This window comes from Caretta caretta, chromosome 28, assembly GCF_965140235.1.
Source record: "Caretta caretta isolate rCarCar2 chromosome 28, rCarCar1.hap1, whole genome shotgun sequence".
Classification (NCBI taxonomy): Eukaryota; Metazoa; Chordata; order Testudines; family Cheloniidae; genus Caretta; species Caretta caretta.
In genome coordinates, this window is record NC_134233.1 from 15,287,099 (window position 1) to 15,306,122 (window position 19,024).

Genomic DNA, 19,024 nt, shown 5'->3' on the forward strand with positions numbered 1-19,024 from the left:
ACCACTCTTTCCCATTTACTGGACATGCTAACAAAGAGAGTTCTCATTGACTGACCTGCACTTGAACTTTCTCCACGTCATCATGGAGGGATGGGGGGAAAAGCAAAGCTAAAGCAAGAAACAATGACTTTAGCAAAATGGTCATTTGTCTCTAAGTCTCCAATAAATCTGAGTTACATCTTGTCAAACTAAATGAATATCCAACTGGTTGACCAAACAGCCTTCAGGAAAGAGAAACCCACTGTGAGGGGTTGCTCCACACTCTGAGGTGCCACCTGATATACTGCGGTCTCAGTAGTACCCTCTTTTCCACCAGCCTGGGCTCCCTTACACTGTCCTGCTGAGCCAGGCCCTCCAGTGTCCTCCAGCACACACAGGCAGGGGCACACCTAGCTGCAGAAAGACACTGAAATCAGCACTGCATGGGAAGACTTCAGCTAAGGAACTGCCCAGATACCCACGTGCACACCCCTGGAGTGCAAACCCAAAATTGTATTGTCTTGCACTGTACAGCGTAAGCTCATGAAATTCACTCCCTCTGTCCATGTGGAGGGAGATGTGCACAGCTTTTTACACCTTCCAGCTATGAATAACTGGTTTTAGAGAAAACAAAAACAAGTTTATTAACTACAAAAGATAGATTTTGAGTGATTATAAGGGATAGCCAACAGATCAAAGCAGATTACCTAGCAAATGAAACAAACACACAAGCTAAGCTTAATACTGAAGAAATGGGTTACAAGTAGTAATTTCTCACCCTAAATGTTGTTTTAGACAGATTGCAGAGCTTCTTGAAGGCAAGCTGCTCTTGCTTGCAGCTTAAAACTCCAGGTATTTCTTTCACAGGCCAGACACCTTCCCAGCCTGGGCTCACTCCTTCTGCACTGCCCCCCCCCCGCCCCCGCCCTTTGTCTTTGTTTCTTAGATGTTTCCATCAGTCATCCTGGGCAGGAATTCAGTGAAGAATGAACATTGATTAAGCCACTCTCCAGACTTAAATAGATTTTACATATGGCGAGAACCCTTTATTTTTGAGTGTGGTTCCCCCCGCAGTGGAAAAAATACTGGTATTCTATCATGGAGTCCAGTACCAGGTGATGTGATCACATGACCCTGCAGTGTCAAAACAGCCATGAGTCAGAGGTTGTTTGTGGCATGCCAGAAAAGCTTCTCAGAAAGGTGGGAGATTAGCATCTTCAAAGACAAATTGTTCTTCCTAATGGCCAATCCAGACTGATTGTATTCTGTCTGGTGGGCGTTCCCCAGGTGCAAATACTTTTGTAGTACAGATGTATAGCCGATATTCCTAACTTTAGATACAAAAAGGATACATGCATACATAGGATAATCACATTCAGTACATCATAACCTTTCCAATGGACCTCACATGACCCATCTTGCATAAAATACATCTTAGATATGCTATAATTATAACAATATTTCTATGAAGAATATGGGGGCATACTGTCACACCCACCTCACAAAGAGGTAGACTACATGAAAATGAAAGAGTCAAGTGAAATTCCAGAGCAGGTTACATCTCAGGATTCAGAATTAGGACAATAGATTCTCCCATCACATTCTCCTCTGATCCATTCAAACCTGCTGGACTCAGCACCGTCTCATTATTGAATTACATTACTTACAAAAGTTTTAGCAATATAACATCCTCATAAGGGAGAAAAAAACACCCCAAGTGGCTTTGCCAATAGATGGAAACTGGAATTCAAACTCCAAATCATCACACTGTGTTTGGGTTCCATTTGAATTCCTCTTGCAGGTCTTTGACACTTCCGTCTCTAGTCATAGTGACTCTGATTTAGGATTAAAGAAATCAAAGCATCGTCTCCAAGCACAGACAGCTGAGAACACTGCATTACATGACACTTTGAGAGGTGGAGGGATAGAATGCGAAGAAGATAAACTCTACATGCCTCAGAAAGGAGGAAACCGTTCTGGAGTGCTGGGGAAGGAAGGAACCACTGAGTCACCCCATCTCCTTCCAGTGTCACAGAGGCTGAAGTGACAATTTTTTCCTGCCCCTGCTTCTCTTCATTATATATAAATACATTATAACTGAAGAAAACGTCCTCAAATGCCGTTGAGCGCACTCCAGAGCAATGTGAGAACAACTGAGAATGATACAATCTATCATTGGTCACTCTAAAAACAACAGTGCAATAAGAGGAACAGTATAAATGTGATGCTCCTTGTTTTGTGGAAGGAGAGACAAACTCCCATTACTCCTGGGACAATGGAGTGGATAGTAAGGACAACCAGGTCCACCTCAAAAAAGAGAGAGCTGCAAAAGACAAAAATGGGCAACTCGTCTGGACAAGCTGTGGGATAACACTGATGCAAACGGTTCAAACAGCTTTAAAGGTTACTATGTGGGAATTAGCAAAAGCATTAAAGAACAAGTGTTGGGACAGCCCTAGAGGTTTTTATGGTGTTTAGCTCCCTTGCAGATTCTCTGATGATAGTTAAGGGCTGAGCTCCGTGTGAAGCTTTTCCCGCACTCACGGCATTCATAGGGCCACTCCCCCTTGTGGGCTCTTTGATGTCTGATAAGGTTGAGCTCTCATTGAAGCTTTTCCCGCACTCGCTGCATTTATAGGGTTTCTCACGTGTGCGGATTCTCTGATGCTGAGCAACGTTTGGGCTCTGAGAGAAGCTTCTCCCACACTCACTGCACTCATAGGGACTCTCTCCGGTGTGGAGTCTCTGATGTCTCGTGAGCTGTGAGCTGCGAATGAAGGTTTTCCCACACTCACGGCATTTATAGGGTCTCTCTCCGGTGTGCATTCTCTGATGTGTATGGAGGTGTGAGCGGCGACTGAAGGCTTTCCCACACTCACCGCATTTATAGGGTCGCTCTCCTGTGTGTATTCTCTGATGTCTAGCAAGGTATGAGGTGTGAGTGAAGGCTTTCCCGCACTCGCAGCATTTGTAGGGTCTCTCCCCCATGTGGATTCTCTGATGTCGAGTGAGGTGGAAGCTGCAGTTGAAGGTTTTCGCACACTCAGAGCATTCATAGGGTCTCTCTCCCGTGTGAATTGTCTGATGTCTAATGAGATTTGAGCTCCGACTGAAGGTTTTCCCACACTCACAACATTCATAAGGCCTCTCCCCTGTGTGGATTCTCTGATGTGTCTTGAGGTCTGAGCGGTGAGTGAAGGTTTTCCCACACTCAGAGCATTCATAGGGTCTCTCTCCCGTGTGAATTGTCTGATGTCTAATGAGATTTGAGCTCCGACTGAAGGTTTTCCCACACTCACAGCATTCATAAGGCCTCTCCCCTGTGTGGATTCTCTGATGAGTCTTGAGGTGTGAGCTGTGAATGAAGGTTTTTGCACACTCGGAGCATTCATAGGGCCTCTCCCCTGTGTGGATTCTCTGATGTGCAGTAAGTTCTGAGCTCTCAGTGAAGCTTTTCCCACGCTCACACCATTCATCGGGTTTCGCACCAGTGTGAATTCTCTGATGTTTAATAAGGGCTGAGCCATCACTGAAGTTTTCCCCACACTCAGTGTCTTTTTTCTTCCTCCTTCCTGTCAGGATTCTCTGCTGGGCTGTGGTTTCTTTGAGGTCTTTGTGAGTTCCCTGACAGTAAATAATTTTATTAAATTTCTCCCCTGGCTGCTTTCCCTGCTCTCTCTCTGGTCTTTGCTGAATCTCACAGATTTTTCCCTGCTCATGATTCCTGGACATGTTCCCTCTGGTTATTTTTGATAATATTCCGTGAGGTGCAACTTGCTCAGCATCTTCCTGCTCAGGATTCTGCTCCTCATTCTCACTCACCATCCCAGCACCTGCTGGAACAGAGAGAGAAACCTCAAACAGGGATGGAAAAGGAAAAAGCAAACCAAAATAAGTGCTGGAGAGATGTCAAAAACCAGGAACTGAATTCCCCTAACTCTTCCCCAAAAAGGGAGAGAGGAGGGGATCAATTCTGCCTTCATATCAAATCCAAATTGTCAGTAGCTTCCCACTGATATGTGTCAGTTAGGATCTGTAGGAAGCCATAAGCTATGTATGCCCTGAGGATACACCATCTGCTGGGGACAATCCTCCTGAACTCAGAGAGCTCCCGAGGTCTTTGTAGGGTATCCCAGATTTTTCCATCAGGCACTTACAGATTGAGTTAGTTTAATATTTCCTCACCTGCGCAAGGACGTCTCAGGAGCTCTCTTTCCCCTGAACCCTCGAGGTCTGGGACCCATGGCTCTTTCCCTTGTTCCAGCTGGGAGATAAGATCAGGTTTGGAAACTGGAAACCCTGCTCAGATGAAAGAAAACAAATGACATCAGGTGAATTCCTAAGACTTTGTAATAAAAAATAATTCTTAATTTAACTCAGTGCTTAGTAAACCAGTGAAATCACAGGGCCTCCTCTCCAGGTTCTGAAAGGTGCAGAACACCCTGCTTATGAGAGGTTGAACTATTCACATATATGCTGGGAACACACATAGACAGATACTGTGACAGTCTGTAACTGTATATTCACTCTTTTGCAAAATTATATTTTGTACAAAGTATGTCTTGTTAGGCATAATTTGGAAATTGAATATATGCTGAACTTTATTGTCCTGTTAAAATATGTGTAGCAACACTGTGTATGTAAACACATGAGATTTTACTGTAGATGTTTCTGAAAAAATGCTAGAATTCTGCAGAACAGCCAGAGACCAGTTCCTCAGAGACAGCAAAGCTATCACCTGGTTAAACGGCCATTCTCCAGCAGGGGGAAGGTGTGAACAAGAAATTTACATTCCATCTCAGGGACGGCTTGAAGCTCAAATCCACAGCAGACAGCCCATCACCATGACTCAGCTGAAAAATGAGGCTGTTTCTAGCACAAAGGACTGAATAAGAAGAAGAGGTGGGGAAAATGCTTGAGAGTATCTCTCCCCTTTTCTCTCTGCTCATCACAACAACTCCTGAAGAACTGAAATTGGGGAGGCAGGGTCCTGGCTGAAAGGAAACCCAGTTTGTCACAGCATATAGCGGGAGGAACACATTCACTGTGAATCTGTTTTAGCTTAAGTTAGACGTTAGTTTGCATTTTATCTTTTATTTCTTTTGTAACCAATCCTGACTTTTATTCCTCATTACTTGTAGTCACCTAAAATCTTTTCTTTCTGTAGTTAATGAAGTTGTTTTATTGTTTTATATAACTAGCGTGTTTGGATTAAAGTGTGTGAGAAACTCCTCTTGGGATAACAAACCTGTTGAAGGTCATTTTCCATTGATGAAGTGAGCAGACTTTATATGACCTCGTATTGTTTAGTAATGTGCTGGAGAGTGCCAGGGGGACAGTCTGGGACTAGCGAATTTGCAGGTGTTCTCCTGCAGTATAATTCACAAGTGGCTGACTAGCACCACCCAACACTGTGCGGCTGAGAGCGAGTTACATGCTGCACACAGTGTGTTAACTGGCCAGGAGTGGCTGATCTTACAGCAAAGCAGTATAAAAGGCAGTATAAAATGGCCATCAATGGCTATTAGCCAGGATTGTGACTCTAGCCTCTGGTTGCCAGAAGCTGGGAATGGGTGAAAGGGGATGGATCACTTGACGATAACCTGTCTGTTTATTCCCTCTGGGGCACCTGGCATTGCCATGGTCAGAAAACAGGATCCTAGGCTACATGGACCTTTGGTCTGACCCAGTATGGCCGTTCTTATGTTCTAAACTACAGAGAAGGTAAATCCATGTCTTAGAAATTGAAGACTCCAGACAGAGGTCAAGTCTCCCTGGCACTGCTTTTTGCTGACAGAGAGGTCCAGAGACAATGCGAGAGTCCTGGGGAAGCTGGGAATGGCCAGCATGGGCTGGTGGGGTTCTGTGCAGTAAGGAACAGGAAGGGCAGGGAGATCACTGAATGCAGGATCTCAGCACTATTCGAGGTCAGGAAGGCACATACTGCGGCATCGGGGAATCTAGTGAGCCCAGTGTAATGGGAGGGAGTATGAAAATCCCTGGCTGTGGAGAATGCTGGGAAATCAGAAGCAACAGACACAGTCATCTGGAAAAGCAGAATGTGAAAAATAAGGATCAGGCCAGGTGACTTCAGGAATGATGGACCCCAAGATCCAAGGAGCCTGCAGAGAAGAGAGATTGTGGCTATTGCAGATGGGGTTGGGGGAGCAAGACTCAAGATGTTTCACTACCATCCTAGGCCATTGTCACATGCTGGGGGGCAATCCAGACCAGTGCGGAGTTGTGTCATCTGTAATCCTGGGTGATCTGAAATGTTCTGCTGGAGCTCCCTTGTCTGGATGCTCCCAGCCAGCATTCAAGGACGCACTGAATGCCTGTGAGATAAATAACCCTGGACCAGCAGCTCTGACCCCAGCAGCCTGCTTCTTACACCCCGGCACATTCTGGATTCTACCAGCCTGGTATACACCTGTCAGAGACAGTAACACATCCACTCCTGAATTTTTCCCAAACCACGTGCTCTGCACTGTCTACTTTTTCCTGGACCATTCACAAGAATAATAAGGCTTCTTTGCACCTCGTGGCCAAGGGGGGGGAGTGGGGAGAGCTTTGAAATTTTTTCAGCCCTTTTTCTCGGGGTTTGACCTGGTGGCTGAGCGTCTCGCCGTCCATGGCTGCAGTGAGAGAAGGCCCCCGGCCGCCCCGCAACGCTGAGGACAGGGATCGGGCCCCTGGAAGTCTGAAAAAAAATTTCCCCGATGCCAGAAGGGGGAGGGGGGAGCTCCGGCAGCCAGGCCAGTCCCCGGAGCTCAAAAAAAAAGGATCGGGCCCACCTGAGGCAGGGGGCCCTGCTGCACGGCAGGCGACGTGGGGGAACCGGGGGAGCCCGGGATTCGGTCCAGCAGGCCTGGGAGTCAGTAAGGGAAAGCGGACGAGGTGGCGCGAAGCTGGGTGCCTACGGCCATACCGGACCGAACGCCCCCCGATCCCGTCCGATCTCGGAAGGTAAACCGTCCCGGGCCTGGCTAGTACTTGGATGGGTGACCGCCAGAGAATCCCAGGTGCCGTAGGCAGCTTTTCCCGGTCTGAGCCAGCTCTCTCCTTTTCTGGGGAAGAAGGGCGGGAGACGGGGTGGGGTGGGGTGAAAAGCCCCTGGTCGCCCCTCAGCCCCTGGCTTCTCCAAGTCAGATGGTCACAGCCGGAGGACAAGGGTGTGGGTGACAGGTGCCCAGCTCCCCCGCTGGCTTCCTCCACTGGGGACCCATGGCCCCAAAAGAAGCCACAGGGCGAGCCCCCGGCCCCGTGACGGACTCGTTCAGACCTCTGGCCCTAATGGAAAAGTCGAAAATCCCACCCCCCCTTTCAGCGGGACCAACCTGGAATCCTGTCTGACGTTGCGGTTCCCTTGGTCGGCAGAGGTGACTTTGGGCGACCCCTTCTGGACATCCGCGAGACAACCGGCCATCAGGTCAACCCATTAGTTTGAATGGGGTTGACCTGATGGCCGAGCAGGGACTTTGAAAATTTTTCAGCCCTTTTCCTCGGGGTTGACCTGGTGGCCGAGGGGGGACTTTGAAATTTTTCACTAATCTGACAATACTACTTTCCAGCAAGAGGGCAGAGCACCCCCTTGCTCCGTATCTCCCCCAAAGTCGAAAGGGCTTGGCTCCTTTGTCTTCTTAAATGAAAGATAACTTGGGAGTCTCTGCCTCTCTTTGGTATAGTTCAGTGAACCTTTGAAAGGGAGTTTTCTGAAGGTTCCCCTCCAAAGTAAAAGTCATTCAAGCTGTGAGGAAGGAGGCCTGGAGTCTCGCGATGAAGGAAGTTCAATGCTGGTTTCCTCCCCTGCTGGTGTTTGCTAAAATGCAAATTGGCCTGTTTCTGCGATATCCTCTCCTACCTGATGCTGAGTGGTTACCTCTGCATAGTTTGACGGTTTCTTTTATGTAAATTGCATTCCCATTTTCTCTTAATGTACCTTGAATATGCCTTCAAGGTAGCAGAACCACCCGTCTTTGTCTAGGGTGGGGTAACTTCAGCCCTGGCTGGCAGCCGTGCTTTAAGAACAGCATTCCCAAAATGTCTGTACTTCTGCATTTGTTCTCCAGACATACACTACGCAATATTAATGAACATGATGTCGTTAGCTTTCTATTACTATCTTAGGCTAGGTACACACTACAGCTCACATTGGTATAACTTATGTCACTAAGGGATGTGAATAAACTGCCCCCCTGAGCAACAGAAGTTACACGGACTTAAGTGCAGGTGCGGACAATGCTATGCCAGCGGGAGATCTTTCCCCACCGACATAGCTGCTGCCGCCCGGGCTGGAGAAATTAAGTCAATGGGAGAGCTCTCTGCCACTGGCTTAGGGCATCTGTCCCTTCCTTTCAAAAACAGCAGAACCTCAGAGTTACGAACCCCAGAGTTACGAACCCCAGAGTTACCGACTGATTGCTCGACGACAGGTCATTTGGACCTGGAAGTGCTCCATCAGGCAGCAGCAAAGACACACACCCACACCCCGCCAAACACAGTACCACACTGTGTTAAACATAAACGACTAAAAAATAAATAGGAAGGTTAAAACAAAAGATTGGACACAAAAAGGAAAGGGTTTCTGTGCTAGTTTCATTTAAATTAAGATGGTTAAAAGCAGCATCTTTCTTCTACAGAATAAACTTTCAAAGCTGTATTAAGTCAATGTTCAGTTGTAAACATCTGAAAGAATAAACATCATTCTGGGACGTATTAGCAGGAGTGTTGTAACCAAGACACGAGAAGTAATTCTTCTGCTCTACTCTGCGCTGATTAGGCCTCAACTGGAGTATTGTGTCCAGCTCTGGGCACCACATTTCAGGAAAGATGTGGGCAAACTGGAGAAAGTCCAAAGAAGACCAACAAAAATGATGAAAGGTCTAGAAAACATGACCTCTGAGGGAAGATTGAAAAAATTGGGTTTGTTTAGTCTGGAGAAGAGAAGACTGAGAAGGGACATGAGAACAGTTTTCAAGTATGTAAAAGGTTGTTACAAGGAGGAGGGGAAACAATTGTTTTTTCTTAACCTCTGAGGATAGGACAAGAAGCAATAGGCTTAAATTGCAGCCAGGGAGGTTTAGGCTGGACATTAGGAAAAACTTTGTAACTGTCAGGGTGGTGAAGCACTGGAATGAATTGCCCAGGGAGGTTGTGGAATCTCCATCATTGGAGGTTTGAAGAGCAGGTCAGAAAAACACCTGTCAGGGATGGTCTAGATAATACTTAGTCCTGCCATGAGTGCAGGGGACAGGACTAGGTGACCTCTCGAGGTCCCTTCCAGTCCTATGATTCCCAGAGCTTTGTTATTTCAGTGCATCTGCAAACAAGCTTTCCCATGAGGCATTGCAAGCCCTACCCAAAATTCCATTTGGCTACCTGCACTGTGGGATAGCTACCCACAGTGCAGTGCTCCATGCATCGATGCAAGCGATGCTAGTGAGGACGCACTCCGCCGACACAAGGAGCATGGTGTGGACACACAAGATCGACTTGCTTAATTCACAGCCTTGATGTCGACTTACATAATGTCGACTTAACTTCGTAGTGTAGACATGGCCTCAAAAGGGCTTGGCAATTTGAGTGCGTCTATCGCTTCCCAGTTGAGAATATTTTCATGTAAAATCCACATGCAGACTCTGACATGGTCTGCTCTTGAAAGTTTTGCCAGGATAACTCTGTCGTTTAGGACTCTGAAAAATCACCCCTACCTCACACCAGTGCTGAGGGGGCTCTGGGCTGAGCCTGAGGCAGGGGGTTGGGGTGCAGGAGGGGGTGAGGGGTGCAAGCTCTAGGAGGGAGTTTGGGTGTAGGAGGGGGCTCCAGGCTGGGGCAGTGTTGGGGTGCAGGAGGAGGTTTGGGGTGCTGGCTCTGGGAGGGGGCTCAAGTCTGGGGTTTGGAGTGCAAGAGGGGGTTGGGGTGCAGGAGGCAGTGAGGGGTGCAAGCTCTGAAAGGGAGTTTGGTTGCAGGAGGGGGGTCTGGGCTGGAGTAGAATGTTGGGGTGCAGGAGGGGGTTTGGGGTGCTGGCTACAGGAGGAGGGTCAGCGCTGGGGCTTGGGGTGCAGGCTCTGGGAAGAGGCTCAAGGCTGGAGCTTGTGATGCAGGAGGGGGTTCAGGGTGCAGGAGAGGGTATTGGGTGCTGGCTCTGGGAGGGGGTTCAGGGCTGAGGGTTGGGGTGTGGCCTCCTGCCAGGCAGCACTTACCTCCGGCGGCTCCCGGTTGGTGGTGCAGCTTGGCTGCTGCTAAGGCAGGTTCCCTGCCTACCCTGGCCCCACGCTGCTCCCGGAAGGGGCTAATGTGCCCCTGTGGCCCCTGGGGGGAAGGGATGGGGGGCACGTGGCTCCACATGCTGCCCCTCTCTGCAAGCACCTCCCCCGCAGCTCCCATTGGCCACAGTTCCCCGTTTCTGGCCAATGGGAGCTGCGGGGGCAGTGCTTGCAGGCAGGAGCAGCGCACAGAGGGAGACCCCCAGCACCCTGCTCCCCCAGGCTGTGCTGGCCACTTCCGGGAGCAGCGCGGGGTCGGGGCAGGCAGTCCCACTGCACCACCGGTTGGTGACCACCGTGCTGAACTGTTCATGTGCTCTTGCCCCCCAAGCGTTGTGTAGCGGGGGACGGGAGAGTGCTCGTGTGTGGGTCACAGGCATCTTCGGAGGATGCTGAAACTGGGCAGAGGAGAGGTGGCATTGTAGGGGTGACATGAACCTTAATTAGTCACTTCCCCTTCTAGTAACCACGGGGACAGGAATCCTTACCCAGCGAGGTCACATTCTCGTAGGTCTCCTGCATGATGTCTCTGTAGAGGGCTCTCTGAGCGGGGTCCAGCAGAGCCCCCTCTTCCCTGGTGAAATACACAGCCACCTCCTCGAAGGTCACCGGCCCCTGAAAGAGCAAGAGTCCAACCCTCAGTGCCTGCTGCCCCACTCGCAGCCCCACTATTCATGGGGGAGAGGAGACAATCAAAAGGAAGTTCTGGATGGCTCACCATCAACACAGTCCCACCCCGCTCAGAGCATCCAGAAAACACCAGGGTGAGGGGACAAAAAGAGCCCCTTGTCTCTCCCAGCACATTCATCACACAGCTACGAAGCACAGACTTTGCCTATCTTGGCAGCCATCTCTCACAGAGGGCAGACACAGATGTCAAGATTCAGCACAGAATCTGCTGTGCCAGCCTTGTCTTTGGCAGACTGCCTCGCCAGGCGTTTAACAATCACAACACGCACTAGGCGTTTAGCTTACAAAGCGGGGGTAAGCCCAACTCTCCTCCCCGGCTGCGAGACATGGGTGACCTACAGAAAACACTGGAAAAACCAGGAAACCCAGCCCCAGCACTTTCTTCGGCAGATCCTCAACATAAAGAGGGAGGATCATCGCACTAATGTCAGGGTCCTCACAAACGCCAACATCTTCAGGGTTGAGGCCCCTATTATCCAGCACCAGATGAGGTGGAGTGGGCACTGTGTGCGCATGCCTGATGTGTGCTTACCAAAACAACGGCTGTACGCCCAACTCACCAAAGGAGAAAGGAAATGGGGAGGCCAAAAGAAATGCTTTAAAGACACCCTCAAGAAAAACAGCAAGAAATGTGATATTGACACCACACACTGGGAGAACAGGGATAACTGGCGAAGACTTGTCAGAGCAGGAACATCCCCTTTGCAGGAAAACTGCCTTGCCCTGGTCACAGAAAGACACCAGAAAAGAAAGGAAAGACAACGGTCACGCAGCAATCGTGGCCCAACCCTGTCTTCCAACACCATCTGCAATGTCTGCCAATGAGCCTGTGGCTCAAGGATCAGACTCCTCAGTCACCGAAGGACCCACAAAAAATCAAACCTGTGGAAGAGATCCTCAACCTCGAGAGCTCGCCAGCGACTAGCCACAGACTGATACAGGAGATGGAGCCCCCAGCAGGGTCCAGGGAGAACTCCCTGGTAGGAAGCCCAACACCCTCATCATTGTGAAGAATTGGATCTGAAGGGAGAGGCATGTCCCCTAAGCCTCACCGCTGGGTTCCCCCTCACACAGCAGCCGCTGGTGAGTTGGGTCAGGCTCCAGCACTGGGAGTCTGGTCCGTTTTCCTAGCCCCATCTAGGTGGGTTGTTTCCTGTTCCACAAAATTGGGGCATTTCCACCTCCAAACCGCATAGGTCTGTGTAATGAGGCCTTACTGAATTCCGGGAATTCCAGCCTTGTGGGAGGAGCCACTGGACCCGGGACCCAACATGATACGGGGGACAACTAAGGAATAACAGGGCTAGGAGTGGGGGGGTCATAGGTTCAAAATTAGGGATCTAGAGGGGATGAGGAAGCACCAAGCAGAGAATCCTGGACAGCACCACTGCTCCTCAAAGCTGTCAAGTGAGCCAGTGGATGCTGTCCAGAGGACCTCTGCCCGGATAGGTGAGCAAGGGAAGAACAGAAATAGGCACCTCCCCATCCAGCATCCTCCTGGTATTGTAGATGGCCACTTTGGCCAGGGCCAGGAGGAGGCTGATGAAGAGGTTTTGCGACTTCGTGGGGCCATGGACAGTTTATATAGGAAAAGATGTGGGGAAAGATGCAGCCAGAATTTCAAAAGGAGGTTCTGGAGGAGCCAGAATAGGGGCTGCAACCTGGTGCATTCCAGATAGGCGTGTGTCAGGGTCTCTCTCACAACGCAAAATGGACAGGTGTCGGTGGTGGGGGTGAACCACGCCAGGTACACGCCTGTGCTCACGGCTCTGTACACAGCCACTCTAGTGAGGAGAAGTGGCCTGCCTCTGACCTAGAAGGGGAAGAACCACCCACTGTACCCAGGTGGGCAGAGCCAGACCTGCCTCGCCCTTCCCACCAGATGTGGATAGATGAGAGAGGAAGTATAAAAGTCAGAGCCTATACCTACCTATAACTGGATGTCACATTTCAGGAAGGATGTGGACAAATTGGAGAAAGTCCAGAGAGGAGTAACAAAAATGACTGAAGGTCTAGAAAACATGAGCTATGAGGGAAGACTGAAAAAACTGGGTTTGTTTAGTCTGGAAAAGAGAAGAATAAATTGCCCAGGGAGGTTGCAGAATCTCCGTCATTGAGATTATTAAGAGCAGGTTACACAAACACCTGTCAGGGATGGTCTAGATAATACTTAGTCCTGCCTTGAGTGCAGGGGACTGGACTAGATGACCTCTCGAGGTCCCTTCCAGTCCTACCATTCTATGATTTGTATTTCAAAACTGGTGCAATGGAATCCCCGCTGACGGACCGCTCCACTACTGTTAGGGCCCTGGGCTGGGAGCCGGTGGAGTCAGGTGGGCCCGAGTCCCCCTACCACCCTACCCTTGTGGTGGCAGCCTCCCCACTGTAGGCCAAAAGGCCAATGTTCACCTATCGCCTGCCAAAGCTAGGACACTAGACTATTCACCGCTCTGCCCTGCCTTAGCACTGGAGCCTTGCATCGTCAGTGCCATGCCCTGCCTGAGGGCCTGGGCCCCTAAACCGTTGTCTGCTCTGCCCCTGCCTAAGGGCCCAGAGCCGACAGACTCCTGGGTGGCCCTGCTCCTGTCTGGGGTTTTTCCCTGGATTGCTAATTCCCCTGAGATTAGGCAGGTGATCCTGAGGACATGGTGAGGCGGTGCGGCCTCCCTCTGACACAGAAGGAGAGGGACGATTACACCACCACTACAGTCTGTTCCTAGAATCTAAGACACTCATTAAACAAATTCCAGCAGGTTTGCCACACCCTTGCCTCCTCCCTTTCTCCACTCTGTGTATTTCCTGTCCCGTTCCAACCTCCAAACCAGACTGACGAAACCTTAATATGCTATCTCTCTCGTCCAACAGGAACCCACCAGCAACCCCACCAATAATCCCTACCTGAACTGGTTCCTCTGCAGCCATTTCTCTTCCCTGTTCCATGAGAGGAGGGGATGAGCTGGTGTGAAACACGGACATCATTCTGCAGCCTGGCAGGGAGACAAGGGCAACTGTGGAGATTTAAGAACAGGCTTTAATTAATTTCACATCACGATTCCCCCAAGCCCTTTCCCTGCAGAGAGACATCCTAAATTCTGCCATTCTCGGAAAATGCTTCATTTCTTTATTACAGTGTAGACCTGACCCCTCCTGCCAAGCCCAGCTCACAGAAATATTTTTAAGTCCCCCCAGTCACAAAGTGTCTGAACAGAATGCTAGAAAAGATTAGAACCAAAGGAGTCCCTCCGACACTAACCCCAGGGCAGCCACACCCCAGCAGGAGGAATATGGAGTCAGGAACTGGCTTTTCTTCTCTCTGATCCTCCTCTTGTTCACAGCAAAGTGACGCCGCCCAGGGATGCTGCAATACATGTGTCTGGGCAGATTAGAGATCTGGATATCCCTCTCCCCACTCACTTCTCCCACTGCCCCTTTCAGTCTCTTTCCCCTGTCCTGTCTCCCAGCCCTTCTGGCTGGGAAAGCCCCATTCCTTAATTGTCTGTCTCCCATGGCTGGATTTTTTTCCTGGCAATTGCTGAAAGGAGGAGAAACAAGGAGGAGCTATTTGGCATGAAAGTGAGTCTGCACAGTCCCCAGCACTTTCTCCAAGGTCTCTCTCACTTACCTGGAGTGTCTGGCTAAAAATGTACTATTAACAGAGCCTAGGGCTGCCCTAGGGGGCTAGTATCATAGAATCATAGAATATAAGGGTTGGAAGGGACCCCAGAAGGTCATCTAGTCCAACCCCCTGCTCGAAGCAGGACCAATTCCCAGTTAAATCATCCCAGCCAGGGCTTTGTCAAGCCTGACCTTAAAAACCTCTAAGGAAGGAGATTCTACCACCTCCCTAGGTAACACATTCCAGTATCAGCTGGAGAAAGCCCTCACCTTGAACAAGTACAGAGAAAGCTTTAATTAAGGTCACTTCCCAGCACAGAACCCCATTGCGGGAGCAGCAGCTGCTAAACCTGGTCTCCCAGATCACAATGGAGGCTGCAGCCTCTGACCCAGGAAGCTGAATCCCCATATCCTGAGCAGACAGTCTGAGCAGCCTTCCCTCTTTTAGCAACAATCAGAACTCTGTGGTAAGAGCAGCAAATGAAACCACGTCCCCACAGGGACAATTATTCATCTGGAGTCACTCCTTGTCTTTCCTTGCAGTGACTCCAACAACTCCAGGGGTCGGTCCTGAGGCCGCTTTTGTTCAACATTTTCATTAATGATCTGGAGGATGGGATGGATTGCACCCTCAGCAAGTTCGCAGAGGACACTAAGCTGGCGGGAGAGGTAGCTACACTGGAGGGTAGGCATAGGGTCCAGAGTGACCCAAATTGGAGGACTGGGCCAAAAAAAATCTGATGAGATTCAACAAGGACAAGAGCAGAGTCCTACACTTAGGACGGAAGAACCCCAGGCACCGCTACAGACTAGGGACCGAATGGCTCGGCAGCAGTTCTACAGAAAAGGACTTGGGGATTTCAGTGGATGAGAAGCTGGACATGAGGCACCAGGGCGCCCTTGTTGCCAAGAAGGCTAAGGGCATATTCTGCTGGCAATACTCCTACTAATGCAGCCCATCGAGGGAAGTGATTATTCCCCTCTATTCGGCACCGGTGAGGCCACATCAGGAGTATTGCGTCCATGTTTGCCCCCGCCCTGCAGAAAGGATGTGGACAAACTGGAGATAGTCCAGCAGAGGGCAATGAAAATGATTAGCGAGCTGGGGCACATGACTTATGAGGAGAGGCTGAGGGAGCTGGGATTGTTTAGTCTGCGGAAGAGAAGAATGAGGGGGGATTTGATAGCTGCTTTCAACTACCTGAGAGGGGGTTCAAAGAGGATGGATCTAGACTGTTCTCAGTAGTGGCAGATGACAGAACGAGGAGTAATGGTCTCAAGTTGCAGTGGGGGAGGTCTAGGTTGGATATTAGGAAACACTTTTTCACTAGGAGGGTGGTGAAACACTGGAATGCGTTACCTAGGGAGGTGGTGGAATCTGCTTCCTTAGAGGTTTTTAAGGCCTGGCTTGACAAAGCCCTGGCTGGGATGATTTAGTTGAGGTTGGTCCTGCTTCGAGCACGGGGTTGGATTAGATACCTCCTGAGGTTTCTTCTAACCCTAATCTTCTGTGAGTCTATGACTGTGGATTAATGCTCGTTTCAATGACACCAGAAACGCAGTTCAGAAAGGATGAGGCCAGAATCCTCCTCAACAGATCACCGTGTGGGAGCGCTCACCCCCTTCCCACCTCCCTCAACCCCCAGATCTAGGACAAGGACTCGGGAAGAATTTTCCCTACAGAACCTGAAGTTCCTGCAGTTTTCCAGAGAGGAGAGAAGCAGAAATCGATGGTGGTTTCACCTCATAGTGTTTGATAAATGGATAGAAAGTTATTGCCAGCCCCTGCCGACCATTCACACAGGCAGAGGGTGCCCAGGGGGATGCTTCTTGAACAGGAGAAAGGAAGGGCTGGAGGTCCAAAATAATTAAAAAGTTTACATTTCCGGTCACTAGCAAATAATGGCCACCATGGATCCACTTCAGCACTGTGAGAAGCCACCCCTCACGGGGACCCTTTGTCACGGGGTTTGGGATACTTCTGGACCCACGCTGCACTCAGAGGGACCTCCTCATCCCGTGCCAGCTGGAGAAAAGAAAAGGGTCCAGCCAACTCTCCTGTCGCCAGCTGGCAGTCACTGATCCCCCAAAGAGGGATTTGGTGGGTATTAAATATGTGGCTGGTCTCGTTCATCGGCAAACCTTTTAACAGAGATAACGGGGGGGACAAACGAGTCTCAACGGAGAGGGGGAAGACGATCACTGGGCAGCTTAACCCCCTGCGATCTCCAGGACGGAGAAGGACTCAGGCCCACGGGTCCCCTCCAAGGAAGGAGACGCTGCTGGGGTTTAGAGACCTGGGGAAGAGCCCCGAACCCGAGAGGATTTTTCACTGATGTTGGATGATGACCTGGAACGAGGCCAAAGCTGGGAGGCGAGACCCGCGGTCAGACAAGGCTGGAGAACTGGCGGGATTGGGGGTCGGTTTCTGAAAAGCAGAGAGAGAGGAAAGCGGGACATCGGGGGGGGGGCGGTGTGTTGGGGCGGGGGGGCTGTGTTGGGGGGCTGTGTCGGGCAGGGGTGCGGTGTATTGAGGGGCTGTGTCGGGGGGCGGTGTGTCGGGGCGGGGGGGGCTGTGTCGGGGCGGGGGGTTGGTGTGTCGTGGCAGGGGGGCTGTGTTGGGGGGCAGTGTGTCGGGGCAGGGGGGGGCTGTGTCGGGCAGGGGGGCGGTGTATTGAGGGCCTGAATAGATATACGTATAGGGGCAGTGTGTCGGGGTGGGGGGCCTGTGTCGGGGCGGGGGGTTGGTGTGTCGTGGCAGGGGGGGCTGTGTTGGGGGCTGTGTTGGGGGCAGTGTGTCGGGGCAGGGGGGCTGTGTCGGGCAGGGGGGCGGTGTATTGAGGGCCTGTGTCGGGGGCTGTGTTGGGGGGCAGTGTGTCGGGGTGGGGGCCTGTGTCGGGGCGGGGGGTTGGTGTGTCGTGGCAGGGGGGCTGTGTTGGGGGGCTGTGTTGGGGGGCAGTGTGTCGGGGCAGGGGGGGCTGTGTCGGGCAGGGGGGCGGTGTATTGAGGGCCTGTGTCGGGGGCTGTGTTGGGGGGCAGTGTGTCGGGGTGGGGGGCCTATGTCGGGGCGGGGGGTTGGTGTGTCGTGGCAGGGGGGGCTGTGTCGGGGGCTGTGTTGGGGGGCAGTGTGTCGGGGCAGGGGGGGCTGTGTCGGGCAGGGGGGCGGTGTATTGAGGGCCTGTGTCGGGGGCTGTGTTGGGGGGCGGTGTGTCGGGGCAGGGGGGGCTGTGTCGGGCAGGGGGGGGCGGTGTATTGAGGGGCTGTGTCGGGGGCTGTGTTGGGGGGCGGTGTGTCGGGGTGGGGGGCCTGTGTCGGGGCAAGGGGGGCTGTGTCGGGCAGGGGGGCGGTGTATTGAGGGGCTGTGTCGGGGGCTGTGTTGGGGGGCGGTGTGTTGGGGCAGGGGGGGCTGTGTCGGGGGCTGTGTTGGGGGGCAGTGTGTCGGGGCAGGGGAGGCTGTGTCGGGCAGGGGGGCGGTGTATTGAGGGCCTGTGTCGGGGGCTGTGTTGGGGGGCGGAATAGATATACGGTATGGGCAGGGGGGGGCGGTGTATTGAGGGGCTGTGTCGGGGGCTGTGTTGGGGGGAGGTGTGTCGGGGCAGGGGGGGCTGTGTCGGGCAGGGGGGCGGTGTATTGAGGGGCTGTGTCGGGGGCTGTGTTGGGGGGCAGTGTGTCGGGGCAGGGGGGGCTGTGTTGGGGGGCGGTGTGTCGGGGCAGGGGGGGCTGTGTCGGGCAGGGGGGCAGTGTGTCGGGGCAGGGGGGGCTGTGTTGGGGGGCAGTGTGTCGGGGCAGGGGGGGCTGTGTTGGGGGGGCAGTGTGTCGGGCAGGGGGGGGCGGTGTATTGAGGGGCTGTGTCGGGGGCTGTGTTGGGGGGCGGTGTGTCGGGGTGGGGGGCCTGTGTCGGGGCGGGGGGTTGGTGTGTCGTGGCGGGGGGGCTGTGTTGGGGGGCGGTGTGTCGGGGCAGGGGGGGCTGTGTTGGGGGCAGTGTGTCGGGCAGGGGGGCGGTGTATTGAGGGGCTGTGTCGGGGGCTGTGTTGGGGGGCAGTGTGTCGGGGCAGGGGGGGCTGTGTTGGGGGGCGGTGTGTCGGGGCAGGGGGGGCTGTGTCGGGCAGGGGGGCAGTGTGTCGGGGCAGGGGGGGGCTGTGTTGGGGGGCTGTGTTGGGGGGCAGTGTGTCGGGGCAGGGGGCGGGCTGTGTCGGGGGCTGTGTTGGGGGGCGGTGTGTCGGGGCAGGGGGGGGGGCTGTGTCGGGGGCTGTGTTGGGGGGCGGTGTGTCGGGGCAGGGGGGGGGCTGTGTCGGGGGCTGTGTTGGGGGGCGGTGTGTCGGGGCAGGGGGGGCTGTGTTGGGGGGCGGTGTGTCGGGGCAGGGGGGGCTGTGTCGGGCAGGGGGGCAGTGTGTCGGGGCAGGGGGGGCTGTGTTGGGGGGCTGTGTTGGGGGGCAGTGTGTCGGGGCAGGGGGGGCTAATAGATATACGTATAG

General features: G+C 52.5%; 1 protein-coding gene and 1 non-coding gene across 2 annotated transcripts; one reads left to right on the forward strand and one right to left on the reverse strand.

Annotated features, from left to right (window-relative positions):
• Positions 1 to 594: 594 nt before the first annotated feature.
• LOC142068318 (uncharacterized) lies at positions 595 to 15,829 on the reverse strand. The gene is given in 6 exon segments (XM_075123948.1): positions 595 to 2,574; positions 2,577 to 3,815; positions 4,165 to 4,278; positions 10,733 to 10,859; positions 13,833 to 13,942; positions 14,820 to 15,829. Coding segments are annotated over 6 exon segments (1,869 nt in total). The 5' UTR covers positions 14,959 to 15,829; the 3' UTR covers positions 595 to 2,434.
• On the forward strand, positions 6,894 to 7,013 carry LOC125628762 (5S ribosomal RNA). Its single transcript, XR_007354285.2, has one exon. It is a non-coding gene; the product is annotated as a 5S ribosomal RNA (ribosomal RNA).
• Positions 15,830 to 19,024: the final 3,195 nt, after the last annotated feature.